General features: G+C 40.6%; 1 protein-coding gene across 1 annotated transcript in view; it reads right to left on the bottom strand.

Moving 5' to 3' along the window:
- The window catches only part of LOC124713815 (leucyl-cystinyl aminopeptidase-like), a 289,726-nt gene that overhangs the window by 125,652 nt on the left and 144,516 nt on the right, over positions 1 to 19,558 (bottom strand). Inside the window, exons 11-12 of the mRNA XM_047242975.1 lie at positions 18,743 to 18,824; positions 8,118 to 8,301 (exon numbers count right to left, since the gene is read on the bottom strand). Of these exons, the coding sequence (XP_047098931.1) occupies positions 8,118 to 8,301; positions 18,743 to 18,824 (266 nt within the window). The remainder of the gene's footprint in view (positions 1 to 8,117; positions 8,302 to 18,742; positions 18,825 to 19,558) is intronic.

Raw genomic sequence — 19,558 nt, 5'->3', positions numbered from 1 at the left:
GAAATGTATGAGAATTCTGTAATGAATAAAAACTCTGTACTCCAGAGGAGAGGAGAGATGTTAGAGGAGAGGAAAGGGATGTTAGTGCCCCCACTTGCAGTGTATGTGTCTATGGCTATTTTATAACAGACTGTTTCTAAACGGCAACTATATATAGGGATTAATTTGTGAGTGAAGCAGCACGTACAAGATAAAATACTTTAGTTGATGAAACAAAGAGATATTTTTAACATGTCTTTCCAAAACAGCACCAAGTAAGAGTACATACAGTCACACACACAACCTTACCTTGGTGAATGTGTGTACTCTTACCAGAAGAAGAGTAAGAGCTTGATAGCTTGTGTTAATTGTTTCCTATTATGTCTTTCTGTGTGTCATGCAACTGGCCTCCATACATTAAGTCATTGCCTTTCCCTTATTTTTCCTATTTTTCCATGCAGGAATTTTATTACCATTTATTACTAAAATCAATAGCTCACTACCCATGGCTCTAGCCATATTCAGGTTCTTATTTTCTTCCTGAAATGCTGCGTAGCAATAGGGGTCTCTCCTAATGAACTCAGCACAAAATATTTCTATTGTTAGTTAGTTGCCACCCATCCTTATATGAATATCTTAACTTATTTATCTCGCCAGTCTCTAATGCTCACCAGTCTAGTCCTACCTAATTATACCACCCAAACACAAAACTAAGTTAATGGCTTTGGTCCTTTTGTAGACGACAGCAGCACTATAATCACAGAGAAATATGTGAATTCCTTGTACAGAAAGTGAATGAGACCTTCAATGATGCTTACTACCAGTCTATATGCAACAAAGTTACATTGTACACAAAGAAAGCAGTATCAAGAATTTCAATTTGAAGAGCAAAACTGACACTGCTAAATTAAATGGGGATGGTATGTATGTAGGCTATGTAATAAACATAAATTTATAGGAGTGAATATTGATCCTCAGTTAGTCATAGAACACATAAAGGTGCTAGCAAACACAATGAAATCAGCATCTTTTGCCATTACAGACAGCCATACCCACATCTACAGACTGCAGACTACTGTGAAGTGCATAGCAGATGGTACTTCGCATGGCATCAATTCTTATGGTCTCTTTTCACTCCATTCATTTATAGAGTGAGGGAAGAATGACTGCTTGACTGCCTCTGTGTGTACTGTAATTAGTCTAATCTTGTCCCCACAATGCCTACAGTAGTGATACATAGAGGATTGCAATATATTTCTTGATTCCTCACTTGAGGCTGGTCCTTGGAGGTGCATAAGCAGGCTTTCATGGGATAATTTGCCTCTATCTTCAAGCATCTGCAGGTTCATGTTTTTCATTGTCTCCAGCAGACCCCTGTAACTCAAACAAATCTGTGTCCTTTCATGTTGCCATCCATTGTATAAATCTGTAATCCTCTGTCAGTCCTATGTGATTTGGTTCCCACAGACTTGAAGATTTCTAGTCTGCTCTCTGCCTTGCCTATGACTGAACCTATGTGATCATTCCATTTCATAATACAACAGATTGTTACATCCCAGAATTTGTATTACTTGATAAATTTCAATTGTGACTCATTGATATTATTCTCACAGGATGTTACATTCTTTCTTTCTTTTTTCTGTGAAGTGCAAAATTTTATGTTTTGAAACATTTAAAGCCAATTGTCAATCTTTGTGCCACTTTGAAATTGTATCAAGACCTGACTGAATATCTGAACAGCTTTATTCAGACAGTAATTCATTATGGATAAAGCATCATCCGTAGAAGCTCTGAAATTAACTACCTAGGTAACAACCTATGGCATGTATTGCATAACTCTACATTCTCAGCTCTTCTGATGCATGTCCTGACATGTCACACAACCTTTGCAGTCTCTGTAAAGCCTTTCACTTAGCTCAGGACCACACTTCTAGGGAGAATGCCACCAATAACTGGAGTGAGCCAAGAATAACGTATGACCTCAGAATCCAGGTGACAGGCACTGCTTGTTCCAGTGTGCTCCACAACCTGCAGTTGGTAACAACCTTTTCCCACAATTGCTGCCAGAAAAGCCCCTTCAGCATGCTGAATGAAGGCTTCAGGCCTACATACTGATCTTTCACATCTCTTACTGACATTTATCAAAGGTGTACCATCACTTGCCGTATTTTTTAACCGTTGAAGATCAGTATCATCAGCATGTAAAAACAAGTGCCATTTGGTTACACATTATTCACATGAGCAATCACTACTTAGCTACACTATTCTGTTGCTGGCAATAAATGGTTAAAATATTAACACAGTTTTCAAACCTTAGAAAAGAGCCATGTGAATAATAATTAGAAATAGTAGTTGGACGTGTTGTAAAGGTAAGTGCATAACATTGTGGATTTGAACCATATTATGAGAACTTATTTACCAGTTAGTTATACACATAGAAAACCTTGATAATTACCACACAAACAAGTCTATCATGGTCATGGGACAAGACCTAGACTGAACTTTCTACTGGGAAATGAAATTGTATAATAAATTACCACAGGAGATTGAAGAGATTGTTGAAACAGATTTTTTCATCATGTTTAACACTTTATTTCAGCTACAAAATGTCTAATTTATATGAAATAGTCAAATGATGTAAATAGAAAAACAGAAGATAAAGAAGGGCACAGTAAAAAAAGCCATTGAAAATCTATACACTATGAAAGGAAACCATTCAGAAAGCCTTTCAATCAATCTGAATACCAGAAGTTGTATATCTGATTGAGATATGGATAGTAAGAAAATCATATTTCTCATCTAGACAAAGTATCAATATGAATTTTTCGAGACATGTTGCTGTGTATACACTGATGAACAAAAACATTTTGACCATTGCCTTCAACAGGATTGAATGCCACACAGTGGCACTGCTTGCATGTGACTTATTGAAGCACGTATATAAGTGGAGCAGAGGTGAATGGGGAATCATTCTAGTGATGATATGGGCCACAAATTGGGAAATCTAATGACAGAAGAGACGTTATTGCTATGGCTCAACATCTGGGAGCAAGCATCTCAGAAGTGGCGAAGTTGGTTGACTTTTCACATGTTGTTGTCATGAGCATCTATGGAAAATAGCTGAAGGATGGTGAAACCACGAATAGGTCATAAGATGTTTGATGAGCAAGTCCTGTGACAGAATGTGCTGGATGAAGGCCTATCTGTTTTGTAAAGCAGTGTAGGTGGTGCTCTGTGGCAGATCTGATGATAGGGTACAATGGCAGTGCTTATGAGCACACTGTTCAGAGCACGTTGTTGAACATGGGGCTTCACAGCAGACAACCCCTATGTGTTTCCATACTGACCCAATTACATCATCAATTATCATTGCTTTGGCCATCAGATAGATTATATTGGACTGTGGAAAAGGATATGATGTCTAATTGGCTGCATCATTTTTCTGGTTACACCAGGTTCATAAGCATGTCTGAATATTACAAGATCGAGTGAACAGCTGCTTGAAATATGCATAACGTCATGGATGCAGGCCATTGGGAGCAGTATTAATGCTATAGTGGACATTCAGCCATACTTCCATGGGAACTGTGGTAGTAACTGAAGGCACAATGACAGCTGTGAATTGCATGACTATTAACGTGGACCACCTGCATTTCTTCATATTTGATGTCATCCTCAATGATGAGGTATCCTCCAGCAGGATAACTGTCCATGTCACAAGGCAATGATCTTACTACGATGGTTTGAGGAGCATGATAGTGAAATCACAATGGTGTCTTGACTACAAAATTCACCCGATCTGAATGTAATAGAACACATCTGGGACACTGTAATGTCTCTTGCACTGGTCTCTCCGTGATATTTTCAGAAATTTTATAAATTATATAACTCAGTACATATCTTGAAATATCTCTTCTTATCTTACCGATTCCTAAACTTTAATTTACGATGATTATCAATGCAAAATAGTTTCAAGCCCTATTATTCCTTGGAGCATCCATTTACTCCATGGAATAGCTTCTCTGCTATCTATGTTTTCTCTTATGAGAGGAATGAGAGATCTTGCCGATTAGCCATGAAAGTAGGAGGATGTATATGTATGTATTGTTGAGCTAGTCGCCATCTTGATGAGATTCTGTATGAGAAGGAATTTAATACATGAACTAAACTAAAGTAAGTGTGTTCGCGTATTATTTAACTGATTATTATTGACAGTGTCTGCTTACTACGCTGTGTTGCACGGGATCAGTGGGGAACGTCTGATTTACACTAGATGAACCTGCCATTTTGTATGCTCAAGATATCCAGTTACTTCAAATAAATAGGCTAACACAGCCTTACCAGCAGATCTCCGGTCTTCCCCATGTGATCACCAAAAGTTAATAATTATTACAAATGTTTTCAGGAGATCGACTGACAATTTTCATTGCACCGAGACTTCGAAATTGCTTCACTGCCTTATGGAATTTAAGTTAAGCTCAATTTAATCAGGATAGAACAGTATTGAACTGTGTGAATGTGATAAGCCTGCTTTGTGAATGAAAATTCCCTTAACATACGCATGTTTTTACTATCCTGATTAGTGAAGCTAAATCAGGCCGGTGTGAGAGAGGTTTTTAAATTTTTTGAATACCACAAAAAAAATATTAAAACACTATTAGGTACCAGCTCTGCACACTCAGACTGCTGGAATATAATTTATGGAAATTATATAACCTGTTTCAAATTTAAAATGTTCCTGACAAATTAAATGTTGGAAGAGATTTCAGGATCACAGAAGGTCATCATAAACTTCACTCCACAATATTTCTCTCTCTCTCTCTCTCTCTCTTCTATCAATCTTACATGGTAATGGACCCAGACTGGTGAACAGAGCTCAAGAATCAGTTGAAAAAGTGTCTTGTAAACCACTTCTTCTGTGGATGAGTTACATTAAGATTCTTCCTATGGATCTCAGTCTGATATCTGCTTTGCCTACTGTTTGTTTTATGTAGTCATCCAACTTTAGGTTGCTATGGATAGTTACCCCTAGACATTTTATTGTAGTTGCTGTTTTCAGTAATTTATCATCAATTGTGTGATTGTACAGTAGTGGATTTCTTTTCCTATGTATGCACAATATGTTACATTTATTGATGTCCAGGGTCAGCTGCCAAAGCCTGCAACATTCAGCAAACCACTATAGGCCATTCTGCAAACTGATACTGTGTTCTGGTGCTGCTATTTTCTTATAAACAATCAAACCATCTGTGAACAGTCTTAAAGAGTGTCCAGTCATCTTCAGGTGACTCATCAAAGACAGTCTTCAATGGCTCACCTGAAGATGACTTGCAGGTGTCTAGTTGAAACATTGTGGAGTGAAGTTTACAACAACTGGCTGCAATCCCGAAATCTCTTTGAACATGTGACCTGTAGACGTTTGGCATCAAACACCTCTGGAAACCTGCCAAGGGCTAGTCTAATCCTTGCCACACAAAATTCCACTATCTACATCAATACTCCACAAGCCAACGGACAGTGTATGGTGGAGGGTACTTCTGCTGACATTAACTAATCTGCTCTTCTATACTCCAATCGTGAATGGCACATGCGAAGACTGACTTTCAGTAAATCTCTATATTAGCTTGAATTTCTCAAATTTTCTCATACGGTCATTTTGCAAGATGTATGTGGGAGGAAGTAATATGTTTCTAGAATGAAATTTTCACTCTACAGTGGAGTGTGTGCTGATATGAAACTTCCTGGCAGATTAAAACTGTGTGCTGGACCGAGACTTGAACTCGGGACTTTTGCCTTTCGCAGGCAAGTGCTCTACCAAGTAATATGTTGTCCGACTCTTCCCGGTAAGTACAATCTCAAAATTTCAATAGCAAACCTCTCTGTGATGCACAATGCTTCTATTGTAGCATCTGCCACTGTAGTTTGTTGGGCATCTCTACAATGCTCTGGTACTGACCAAATGATCCCATGATGTAATGTGCCGCTCTTCGTAGGGTTCTATCTCTCTCTGTCTCTTCTCTCTCTCTTTCTCCCTCTCCTCTGTCTCTGTCTGTCTGTCTCTCTCTCTCTCTCTCTCTCTCTCTCTCTCTCTCGCTCTCTCCCCTTCCTATCAATCCTACTTGGTAAGGATCCCAGATTGATCTCTTTTGTGGCTGAGTTACATTAAGATTCTTCCTATGGATCTCAGTCTGGTATCTGCTTTTCCTACCTTTTGTTTTATGTGGTCATCCAACTTTAGGTTGCTATGGATAGTTACCACTAGATATTTTATGGTAGATAATGTTTCCAGTAATTTATCAATATTGATTCTGCAATGGTGTGATTGTACAGTAGAGGATTTCTTTTCCTACGTATGTACAATATGTTACATTTATTGACGTCCAGGGTCAGCTGCCAGAGCCTGCACCATCCATCAATCCTCTGTAGGCCATTCTGTGAATTAATACTGTGTTCTGGTGCTGCTATTTTCTTATAAACAATCACACCACTCGTGAACAGTCTTAAAGAGCTTCTGACTCTTTCTACCAGAACAATAATGGTCTTATCATGCTCCCTTGGGATATCCAGAAATTACCTTTACATCTGTCAGTTTTGTTCTGTTAACAGCAATGTGTTGAGTTCTATCTGCAAGGAAGTCACAGGTTGGAATTAAATGCCTTCCTGAAGTCAAGGAACACAGCATAAACATGAGCACCATTGCCTACAGTGCCATGGACCTCATGGAAGAACAGATTGAGCAAAGTTTTGCAGGATCTCTGTTTGCAGAATCCATATTGATTTTTACAGAGGAGATTTTTATTCTCCAAAGCTCTCATAATTCTTGAACATAAAATGTGTTCTATTTATTCTGCAACAGACTGATGTCAATGATACAGGCCTATAATTATGTGGATCTGCCATTAGACCATTCTTGAAAATAGAAGTAACTTGCACATTTTTTTTCAGTCACTAGGTACTTTCATTGCTCCCGTGAACTATGATTAGGTGCTGCTAAAAGGGGAGCATATTCTTTCACATAATCTTTGTAGAATCTTATAAGTATCTCATGTGGTCCTTATGTATTTCCGCTACTAAGCAATTGTAGTTGCTTTTCACTTCTGTGACTGGTTATCTCAGTATCCGCCATTTTGATGTTCATACGGTGACTGAAACGAAGCACTGTTTTATGATCTTCCATGGTGAAACAATTTCAGAAGATTGAATTCAGTATTTTGGCCTTCTCCATGTTATCTTCCTTACTTGACTAAGCCATATTGAACAAAGCTTTTGAGTTTTTTTTTCTTTTTGTGCTCCACATCTTCATCCTCAGCACTGAATAATGATGTTGCATACTCAGATAACACAAAATATTCAGTGCTGAGGATGAAGGTGTGAGCACAACTAAAAAATGGAAAAGTATTTTCAATGTGTCTTGGACAAGTATGTTCCAACCAAGGTCTTAAGGAATGGGAAAGACCCACCACAGTTTAACATCCTTGGTAGGAAACTCCTATGAAAACAAAGAGAGCTTAATCACAGATTCAAGGGAAGTCATAACCTGGCTGACAAACTGTGTTGCTTTCCAAAGATGGACAGAAACACTATTAAGTAGGAATCATAATGTCTTGGCTCAGCTGTGTGCATATCAATGTGAGAAAAGAAATGATGAAATCAGAATAGCACAGGTATTTCTCATAAGGAACAGTTCTTGATATAAACTGATAATATCATATGATCAGGATGAAGAATGACAAATTACCAAAGGTACTTTACTATTAAAAACTGTGAAGAAAAATGGATGTCAAATTCTTGCAACATTTAGTTCCCATGATGGTAATTTTGAATTAAAACATTTTCACACATTCATAAGCAAAGAGCTTAGATCACATGTTTCAATCAGAAAGCTATCTAAAGAACTAAACTGTGCATATACATGTGCTCATGCCATCTCTCTCTGTCTATGTCTCCCTCCACACACACACACACACACACACACACACACACACACACACACACACACACACACACACACACACACAATGAGGAATGGAGAGATATAGTGTGATGGGGGAGAGGGGGGGGGGGGGGGAGGGAGGAAGGGAGGGAGAGAAGTAAAAACATTGAACAAATATATGTAAAAAAGTATCATTTGTTACTACCTGTTCAATATATGCTGTCCTTGTATGATAGTTTCTTCTCACCGTGACTACTGGAAATTGCTGAGCTTTCATCCACGAGCTAACAATCTTTGACACAGTCACTCCACGAGGAAGATCTGCGTGCCTTTGGGCTTGATCTTCAATAGCCAAAACCATGTCATCTGATGCAAAAGTCTCATATAATCTGCAAATAAAAACATAATATTATGTAAGCTACCTGATAGTGAAGTTTCTGATTTCTCATGTATCCAGCCCAAGCTGAGATTTCACATTTCATGTGACTCCAGGTGAGTCATCTACATTATATTAGAATATATATGTTAACCTGAGACTAAATGACAAAAGAAAATGATCTACACAAAAGTCACTGGAAAGAACAGCTAGACCAACACTAACACACAGAATTCAGAAAGATACATAGAATTTCTGGTGCATGCAATTCATAAACAGTTTCACCCTATGGAAAGAAAAGAACTGAAAATGAAGGTTTAAGACATATGGATGTTGGATGGAAGGTACAAACACTCAAAACTTTGAATCAGTGAAGACACTAGGAGTAAGAAAAGATTTGGAAATAAAATGGATTAGTAGAAAAGTCTCTGGCTGCGGAATGTGGATGATGAGCTACTGGTGATTGACAGTGGCTGTGCTGTCACAAACTGTGGTGGCTTCTTTCTGTTTGTCCAGTTTTGCAGCTTGACTACCACATCTCCAAAACCAGCATGCAGCATCCATTCTTTGACTGCCACCTCATCATGGATACAAAGCAGGCCCTGGAGGAACACCTTGGTGCTCTTATGATGCTGGTTTGGTGGCTTATTCTTCTGTTTGGGCACCACAATGATGTGGGTGACCACAGCATGCATGAGTGCTCTGTAGTCAACCATACTCACTGCTTGCATCTCAATTGTGGCATCAGAATCAACAGACTGGATGCTAACTTCTCGCTTGCAGCAAGTGACTATTCGTCATACACCTCTGACCATCCTGTACAGAAGAGGAACGGGTGTATGGTTGTCATCAGTCCTCCGTCAGCTGGCAAACTCACTGAAATGCATGACCAAAGGCCTCTTTGCTGTATCAGCTTTCTTCAGCCCATCTTGTTTGCCTATGTTAGTAAAACACATCTAAAATAAAAAAACAGACACATAAGCATTCACACAATTGCAACTCACACATACATGGTGACTATCTCTGGCTACTGAGGGTGGATTGTATTCATCAGCACCTGATGGGAGAAGCAATCTGTAGGTGGTGGGGTTAAGGGGGAGACTGACTGTGGAGGGGGAGGGGTAGGGAGGGTAGGGGTGGAGGAAGGTGTAGTGCTGCTAGTGGGAGCTTGTAGGGACATGGTGAGGACAGGACAGGGCTGCTAGGTGCAGTTGAGAATTTCAAGAGGAGAGAGGTAGGGGGGGGGGGAGGAATACTAGTAGGTGAGCTGCTTGAATAGAAGGCCATCTATTGCTGGATGGGAGCACAGAAGGGGATAGGTAGGTGAAAGACAGGGACTAGGAAAGTTTGAGGCCATGGAGGTAATGGGAATGTAGGATATAGTGCAGGGAGATTCAATTGCAATTCAAAAAGCTGATGTTGGTAGGAAGAATCCAGATTGTGCTGGGTGTGAAGCAGTCACTGAAGTTAAGCACATTGTGTTGGGCAGCATGTTCAGCAACTGCATAAATCATTTGTCTCTTGACCACAGTTTGTCAGTGGCTATTCATGGAGACAGACAGCTTGTTGGTTGTCATGCCCACATGGAAAGCAGCACCATGGTTGCACCTTAGTTTGTAGATCACATGACTGCTTTCACAGTCAGCCCTGCCTCTGATGCAATAGGAGATGCCCATGACTGGACTGGAGTAGGTGATGGTGGGAAGATGTATGGGACCGGTCTTGCATTTTTGTCTATTGGAGGTGGGAGAAAAAGGAACATAAAAGGAGTGGAGCAGGAAAAGATGGATGGATGCTTTGGCAGAGGACTGCAAATGAATAGGGTTCGAGATGGAAAGGGGAAGTGATGACTGGGCAGAGGGGGCGGAAACTGTTGGGTGGAGGTTATGGGAACTGTATGTTACCATAGGTTGAGGCCAGCATAATTATGAGAGTAAGAAATGTGTTGTAAGAATAACTCCAATCTGGGCACTCAAGGAAAGCTGGTGGTGGAGGCAAACATCCAGATGGCTCACATAATGAAGCAGCCATTGAAATCCAGTGTATTATGTTGAGCTACATGTTGTGCTATTTCCTGTCACAACCCCAATCCTCCCATCAGCCCCAAAAACCAGCCACAAAGGAGTGTCCCCTTCATCAGCCAGTACCACCCTGGACTGGGACAACTGACCATATTCTTCACCTCATTTCATGGTGCAATGGTAGGTAATCAAACCTACCATTGCAGTCTGAAATGAGGGACTTCATATCTGAGATACTTCCCACCCCTTCTAAAGTGGTGTTCTGTCACCCATCAAACCTCCACAACATCCTAGCCCATCCCTATGCCACTCCCTGTCTTAACTCCTTGCCACAAGGATCATATCCCCGTGGAAGACCCAGGTCCAAAATCTGCCCAATCCACCCTCCCAGCTCTTCCTATTACAGTCCTGTCACAGATTTATCCTACCCCATCAGAAGCCAGGCCACCTGTGAAAGCAGCCATATCCTTTACCAGCTCTGCTGAAGTCACTGCACAGCTTCTTATATTGGTATGACTACCAACCAACTGTCCACCATGATGAAGGTCACCACCAAACTGTGGCCAAGAGCAAAGTAGACCAGCCTGTGGCACAACATGCAACTGAACATAACACACTTGATTTCAATGGCTGTTTCACTATCGGGGTCAATCTGGATCCCTCCCTCCATCTCCAGCTTTTCTGAACTGTGCAGATCGGAGTTATCCTTACAACACATTCTCTGCTCCTGTAATTATCCCGGCCTCAACCTACAGTAACATACTGTCCCCGCACTCTCCATCCAACAGTTTCCACCCCTATGTTCTATCATCTCTTCCCCATTCTCGTCTCCCACCCTGTTTATTTGCAGTCCTTTGCCAACACATATGACTGTCTTACCCCACTCCTCTTTTGTTTTTGTTCCTTTTTCCTTCACCACCCTGCCCCACAACATCCTGACTCTGCACCTGTTGGCAGACTGATTCCTGTAAACTCCACCAGACAGTCTTCACCTCTCTCCCCACCTATACACTACTGTCCCTTCCCCTTCCCCTTGCCCTTCCCCACCCCCTCCAGATTGCTGCTTGCATTCCAGCCTGAGATGTTGTAGCTGGCAGTCATGTGAGTGAGGTGTGCTTGCTTGTTTGTGTGAGTGTGAATGGTGTGTGTGAGCATGTGTGTGTGTGTGTGTGTGTGTGTGTGTGTGTGTGTGTGTCTTTACTGACGAAGGCTGTCACCAAAAGCTATATGCGAGTGCCTTTTAATCATACCTGTCTGCAACTTGACGTCTCTTCTTTACAGTAAGTAGCAATCTATCTTTTCCTACATTATTGATATACCTACTTGGAGTTTCCATTGTTTGAAAACGTAGTATCCTATGACTATAATATCAATTAGTCACTGTTGCAATCAGCCAACTCATAAAAATACCTGGTGTAACACTTTGTAGGGATGTGAAATGGAATAATTACATAGGCTTAGTTGTGGCTAAAGCAAGTGCTAAACTTTACTTTATTGGCAGAATACTGGAGATTTGCAATCAGTCTACAAAGGAGATTGCTTACAAATCACTCGTGTGACCAGTTCTAGAATATTGCTCAAGTATGTGGGACCCTTACCAAATAGGACTAACAAGGGATACTGAACATATAAAGAGAGGCGCAGCACAAATACTCACAGATTTATTTGATCCATGGGACAGTATAACAGAGATACTAAAGGAACTGAACTGGAAGACTTTTGATGATAAACGTAAACTATACCAGGAAAGTCTATTACCAAAGTTTCAAGAATCATCTTTAGATGATGACTCTAGGTATATACTGAAACCTCCTACATATCACTCACATAGGAGTTGTGAGGATAAGATTAGAATGATTACTGCATGCTCAGAGGCATTCAAATAATCATTCTTCCCGAGTTCCATACGTGAATGGAACAGGAAGAAACTCTAATAACCAGCACAATGTGACATACCCTCTACCATGCACTTCACAGTGGTTTTCAGAGTGCATATGTAGATGTAGACCAGCTGCTATCATGATACACAAAACATTGCAGATCTGTCTCACAGTTATGGCCTGGGATCAAACACACCAGATGATGACCACTACCCAGGGGCCCCTGCAGGTTCATGTTTCCCCACATATGAAAGAGAATTTTTGTGAACATATCTGCTCATAATTTTTCCCTATTAGTTTCTACAACGTACTTTCAATACACTGTCATTGTTAAAAATATAAACGAGCTTAGAGTATGATTATACTAAAACCTGTTCTTACATTCACAGATTTGCATTTCCAGCAATTTATCTTATTTTCTGTTGGTTCTATTGAAGCCTTATTCTGCATTTTTTATGTGTTGCATTTAATGTCCATTTACAACAAAAGAATTCTTTCTCTTAGTGTTGGCAAGAATGAACAATGCATATGCCTTTAGGAAAAAGTAAAATAGTTATTCAAGAATGTATTTATACATGCTGTTTAATGTAATTTTCCCACCACTTACTGTTGTGAACTTGTACCAGGTACTGATGCTGATATGAAAATATTGATAATTTGTATCAATATTGTAACATATATAATGTCAGTTTGTGAATTACAAAGTTGGTGTGTCTATTATTTAGATTTGTTTTCAAAACTAAAGAAAAATATAAAATTGCACACTATTGAAAGATTAACTAAAGAAAAATATAAAATTGCACACTATTGAAAGATTTTCTATCTACAAGCATGTGTTGTCAAAAAACAGATGTCCCCTTGCTTTTGAGAATGTCTGAATACGACTGTCATACACTACAATAGGTGTGAGATGATTATACAACAATTTTTCTACATCTTCATTAATGAGATTCCTTACAGAAAAATAACATTTTTAAATTAATTATCCTCTTTGTAGTGCCAGTCACAAGTTTTTATAAAGCTTTTCACTACTTTAGTTCAGTGGTTTTTAGGTCCACGGCTCCCTTGATCTGAACATAAACAGCTGCCGCACCTTTCACACATATGTGACTCGAAATAAATTAAAGTTTTTTTTTTTTTTTTTTTTTTTTTTTTTTTAAATATATAGTAAGAGTAGTTTTTTCTTTATGAACTGTTGACACAAAACATTTTAATCAACTTCTAATATTATTATATCTTAGTCTTGCTATGAAAATAATGGAAACAATGATCTTCCTTCTTAGTCATCAATCGTCATCACAAGCAGGGCAGGTTTTAGGGCCAAGTGTGCACAAGCAGTCGCTTGAGACACCAAGCATTGTCACACTAGATGTGACCATAGTGCTAAATTTGTGAACAGGGTGTACCATAAAGAATGGTGAAAATGACCCATTTCCAACCTCACTTATATTTCAGTTATTTTTGAAGATCTTACCAAGTGCTGAAGGAATAGCAACTAATGTATAAGGGAAGGAAGGGAGGGAAGAGCACCAAATGATATGTTGCTCTTGTGGAAAAACGGAGAGGCAGGAGCATTGAACGATATGCCACTTGTTGGGAAGTATGTTCTTGAATTAGCCCTAGGTACAAGATTGGAAACTGCACCTTGCATTGCTTTCTCCACAGTCATTTCTGATCTATAAGTCATGTTGATGACTGCCAATGCTGAAAAATCTACCTCACATAAAATGGTTGTTGGCAAACTGTATCAAAAGTCACAGAGACTTGTGACTCCTCTGAGGACAGTCCTGCTTCATCAAGCTCCAAAACTCAAGCAGGATGAGGAAATGAACTTCGATTTCAGTGTGGAGTTGAAGAAACATCAACAAATCACTGTTGTTCTTCAGTGAAAAGAGTTGATGGAAGTTCTACATTGAAAGGAGCTTTGATTCATTTATGTTAATCACCTTCTTCTGGAAAGTACTTCAGAAAGCAATTACTGAGTTCAGTAATATGACCCACAAAAACAGATTTCAATTCTTCAGTCAACTGAAAGTCACTCTCTTTTAAAATCATGTGAACAAAAGGAAAAACATGATTTATATCTTTGTCATAAAAACGTTTTCTTCCACTATAATGGTTTCTTACAGAAGTCCAGCATTTTGCCTGGCAGTAGGAGAATGTTGGTCTCATTACCTCGAAGGAATAAATTCAGTGAATTGAATTTTTCAAAGAGATCATGCAGCTGCATCAGCTTCAAAACAATGTCACTATCTACAAACTTCTTCAAACTCATATGCTTCTCATGACCAGGGTAAGGAGTAAAGTTCATTTCTGAGTACATTGATCCTTCTCAAGACATTCCCATATGAAAGCCAGTGGGAGTTATTGTAAAAAATTATGGAAATGCGTTCAGCTCTCACATTTGTTGAAAACATCTCAACTTAAGTGACCAACTTTTAATTCTCTCGAGCTTCCATCTTCATCAAGTTTGGCCAAGTATTCCTCCACCCTTGTCAAGTGGTGACACCGAGGTCCTCAAAAGAGAATGTTTCTGCGATGGGTGGTGATAGCTGTTGGAGTGCAAATACTGATCCATGTGGGTGGGTTTCCAGCAAAAACTATGGCTCAGACACGCATTTGCTTTACGGGAGACAAGGATGTCAAGGAACAGCATCTGTCTCTGCCTACGTTGTGAACTTCATGATATCATGGATACTGATGTGGTCCAAGAATTATCCTGGCTTTACACATCTGTGAGACCAGAGAACAAATGTGTCATTGACTTAATGATACAAGCAACTAGGCTTTGCAGAAGCTGTGTCCGGAACAATGTCCTCATAGTACTCCATAAATATTCTGGTTCTGACTGGAGAAAATGGGCTCCCCATTGTGACACTGTCTGTCCAGTTAAAATATCCTCCATGATACAAAACATTCAGTGACATCAGAGTGTGCTCTTCTGAGGACCTGGGTGTACTGAGCAGAAGCCATCTCAGACACTGAAATCCTGCTGAAAGAACTGAGCCACTTGTGGAAAGGATTCAAGGGAAACAGCTACAAGAATCACCAGATTTTGCAAGCCATCTCTCCAAAGACACATAAGCAGAAGAACCCTGAAGAGATCTTGAAGAATCTTGCATTTTTTGCAATTCGTTGGCTCATGACAGGAAAGATAAGTCAGCACCTAAAGAAGTATAAGACATTAGTCTTTAGGGCTCCAGCAAAAATTTGACAACTCATGGAGCCTGTAAAAGATAATGTAGGCCACAGAATGCCAGGAATATATAAAATACCATATGGATGTAGACAGTTTTATGTTAGACAGTCTGTGCCCACTACTGAACAGTGCTGTTAGAACACAAGAGGTGTTCTCACCTTCAGTACCCTGAGAAACCAACTGTAGCAGAGCATGCTCCAGAAAATGGACATTATATTACATTTGACAAGAAATCTGTTATATATGGACTAAGATTTCTGGGATAGTGTGATAAAAGAAATGATCAAATTTCAATTTTGTGACAACACATCAATAAAGTTGGTGGCGTGCAGCTAAACCCGGCTTGGGACCTGGCCATTGGAGGGTTGAAGCAGATGGGGCAGGTTAGCAGTGAAAACCTTACCATGCACTGAGGTGACAAAAGTCATGGGGTACTCGTAATGTCATGTCTGACCTCATTCTGCCTTACTTAGTGCAGCACCTTAACATGACATGGACTGAACAAGTTGTTGGAAGTCCCCTGTGGAAATATTGGGCCTTGCTGTCTCTATGATGCTGCCAGTGCAGGCTGTTGTGCATGAACTGAACTCTTGATTATGTCCCATTCATTTATGCCCTATTAATTTCATGTGATCTGGGTGGCCAAGTCATTTGCTTGAAGTGTCCAGCACGTTCTTCAAACAAATCACAAATAACTGTGGCATGGTGACTTGACATCATGACATGGTGACATGTCATGACATGGTGACATGAATGGCTGCAAATGGTCTCCAAGTAGCTAAGTAGTTGAACATAACCATTTCAAAAAAGTCAATGATAAGATCAGCTGGAGCAGAGGAGACAGTCCGACCATGTAAAAACAGCCCACAACATTATGGAGTCACCACTAGCTTGCACAGTGCTCTGCTCACAATTTCCACAGCTTTGTGGGGCCTGCATGGCACTAGAGCTTTGAAACAAATGGCACACTGTGGTCATTCTTCACTTCCAACAGCAGGACACGTAAAACCAAAATTCAAAAAGCTTTCATCATACTACTTCCATTTTTTAATCTATTGATGTCTTTAGAACTAAATGACACATTTGAAATAACATGGTTAACACTTACATGCAAATCACAGAAGACAAACATCAGTTAAAAATCATTAGCAATCAACAAGGAGTCACACAGTACAGACCGCAGTCTAGGTTCCTCCCATAGTGACAATACATACTTGCCAGCCTGATAGATATCACTACTACCATACACATCATTTCTATACTCAGAAAGAAAATTAATGAATCATTATTATGAAAGCATTGTAATGCTCGTACTGTAAGACTGTGACCTCCTTGGGACAGTTTGAAACCCTCTGCTCTAGTTCTGTTTATAACTCACTTTATGTATGTTTAATACATTTTTAAGTCGCTTTATTGATACTGTCATGAAATTTTAATGATAATTTTCCTTGTATTTTAGGTTATAAAAATCCAGACCCTTTGGTTATGGTCCCTTTTTCACATTCACAATGAATTTTTGTTAGAGGCAGCTGTCCCCATTGCCCCCCTCACACACCCCATCCCCCTACAGTTGCCCATGACACTATCTACAAATTTTGTCTTATAGGTATACCGAGCAAAGTGCAACAGAATTGTATGCTGCCCTTTTGGACCCAACTAGGAGGACTGTGTTGACCCATACAGTGTACAACTATTTCCATTAGGTCAGTTTGGCATCTTTGTTGTTCTTATTTTACAGTTAGGATATTTTTTTCATCAGTAAATTTTATTGTTTCATGCTCTGCTTCCCTTCACTGTAACACTACATACACTCCTGGAAATGGAAAAAAGAACACATTGACACCGGTGTGTCAGACCCACCATACTTGCTCCGGACACTGCGAGAGGGCTGTACAAGCAATGATCACACGCACGGCACAGCGGACACACCAGGAACCGCGGTGTTGGCCGTCGAATGGCGCTAGCTGCGCAGCATTTGTGCACCGCTGCCGTCAGTGTCAGCCAGTTTGCCGTGGCATACAGAGCTCCATCGCAGTCTTTAACACTGGTAGCATGCCGCAACAGCGTGGACGTGAACCATATGTGCAGTTGACGGACTTTGAGCGAGGGCGTATAGTGGGCATGCGGGAGGCCGGGTGGACGTACCGCCGAATTGCTCAACACGTGGGGCGTGAGGTCTCCACAGTACATCGATGTTGTCGCCAGTGGTCGGCGGAAGGTGCACGTGCCCGTCGACCTGGGATCGGACCGCAGCGACGCACGGATGCACGCCAAGACCGTAGGATCCTACGCAGTGCCGTAGGGGACCGCACCGCCACTTCCCAGCAAATTAGGGACACTGTTGCTCCTGGGGTATCGGCGAGGACCATTCGCAACCGTCTCCATGAAGCTGGGCTACGGTCCCGCACACCGTTAGGCCGTCTTCCGCTCACGCCCCAACATCGTGCAGCCCGCCTCCAGTGGTGTCGCGACAGGCGTGAATGGAGGGACGAATGGAGACGTGTCGTCTTCAGCGATGAGAGTCGCTTCTGCCTTGGTGCCAATGATGGTCGTATGCGTGTTTGGCGCCGTGCAGGTGAGCGCCACAATCGGGACTGCATACAACCGAGGCACACAGGGCCAACACCCGGCATCATGGTGTGGGGAGCGATCTCCTACACTGGCCGTACACCACTGGTGATCATCGAGGGAACACTGAATAGTGCACGGTACATCCAAACCATCATCGAACCCATCGTTCTACCATTCCTAGACCGGCAAGGAAACTTGCTGTTCCAACAGGACAATGCACGTCCGCATGTATCCCGTGCCACCCAACATGCTCTAGAAGGTGTAAGTCAACTACCCTGGCCAGCAAGATCTCCGGATCTGTCCCCCATTGAGCATGTTTGGGACTGGATGAAGCGTCGTCTCACGCGGTCTGCACGTCCAGCACGAACGCTGGTCCAGGTGGAAATGGCATGGCAAGCCGTTCCACAGGACTACATCCAGCATCTCTACGATCGTCTCCATGGGAGAATAGCAGCCTGCATTGCTGCGAAAGGTGGATATACACTGTAATAGTGCCGACATTGTGCATGCTCTGTTGCCTGTGTCTATGTGCCTGTGGTTCTGTCAGTGTGATCATGTGATGTATCTGACCCCAGGAATGTGTCAATAAAGTTTCCCCTTCCTGGGACAATGAATTCACGGTGTTCTTATTTCAATTTCCAGGAGTGTACATTTGCAAATATGCAAGTAGTGAACAACTAGTTTTGATAAATTTATGTTATTATGGAACAGTTCCACTAATTGATTTAAATGTAGAATGTGTAATCAACAAAGCGTAACATGTCAAAAAATCAGAGTTATTACCTGTCATGTAGAAAGCTGTCAAATGCTGATCTGACAATATTCTCACCAAGTGTATAGTTCAACATTCGAAGTACAGTCGTACCTGAAAATTTATTGAGATAATGTTGGTAATAGATATTAGTAATACAGAAATAATAACCAAATATTTGTGGCATTTATGGGATAATATTTCTCTTAAGTGATTGATAATTCAGAACACTTATTGTTCAAAGTAATATTTTCCATATTTTGAAATATCACAGACCATGTATTGTAAAAGATACAGAAATATATGTAGAAAGTCAAGGAATGGCTACCATATGCAGCAGTAAATTAAGCAACAGTAAGTTTCACCAATAAATGTGACTACAAGACACTTGACAGAATGTTTTAGATATGTTGTCAAGTGTCTGCAAATAGCCAGTGCCACATAACAAATGTCAATTGACTTTGTACTGCTACTGCAAATGATACTAATAATGAAGTGGCATGACTGTCTCCTGTTATCATGAATGCTTATTGGAGCTCACAAATTCCTCCTGATCTTGTCAGGGCCCCACAGAGAATCTTATTCAACAGCAAGTTGTAACCTAAAGTTCTGCTAGAAGTTGTCAAAGGAATTCATAGCCATGCTGCCAGGAAAAAAAAATGCCCCGTAACCATGTGCTCTGAAATGTTTATCTTAAGAGCTATGAGCACTTGTTCATCTTCGCTACTTTGAAACACAACTCTTCCAATCAATAAGTGCTCACAACTTTTTTAGTATACATTTCAGAGCACATGTTTAGTGGACATTTTTATCTTGTTTTGATCCACACTACCACTTCCCAAAATACG

This window comes from Schistocerca piceifrons, chromosome 1 (genome assembly GCF_021461385.2).
Source record: "Schistocerca piceifrons isolate TAMUIC-IGC-003096 chromosome 1, iqSchPice1.1, whole genome shotgun sequence".
Classification (NCBI taxonomy): domain Eukaryota; kingdom Metazoa; phylum Arthropoda; class Insecta; order Orthoptera; family Acrididae; genus Schistocerca; species Schistocerca piceifrons.
This window is presented reverse-complemented; position numbering and strand designations above follow the sequence as displayed.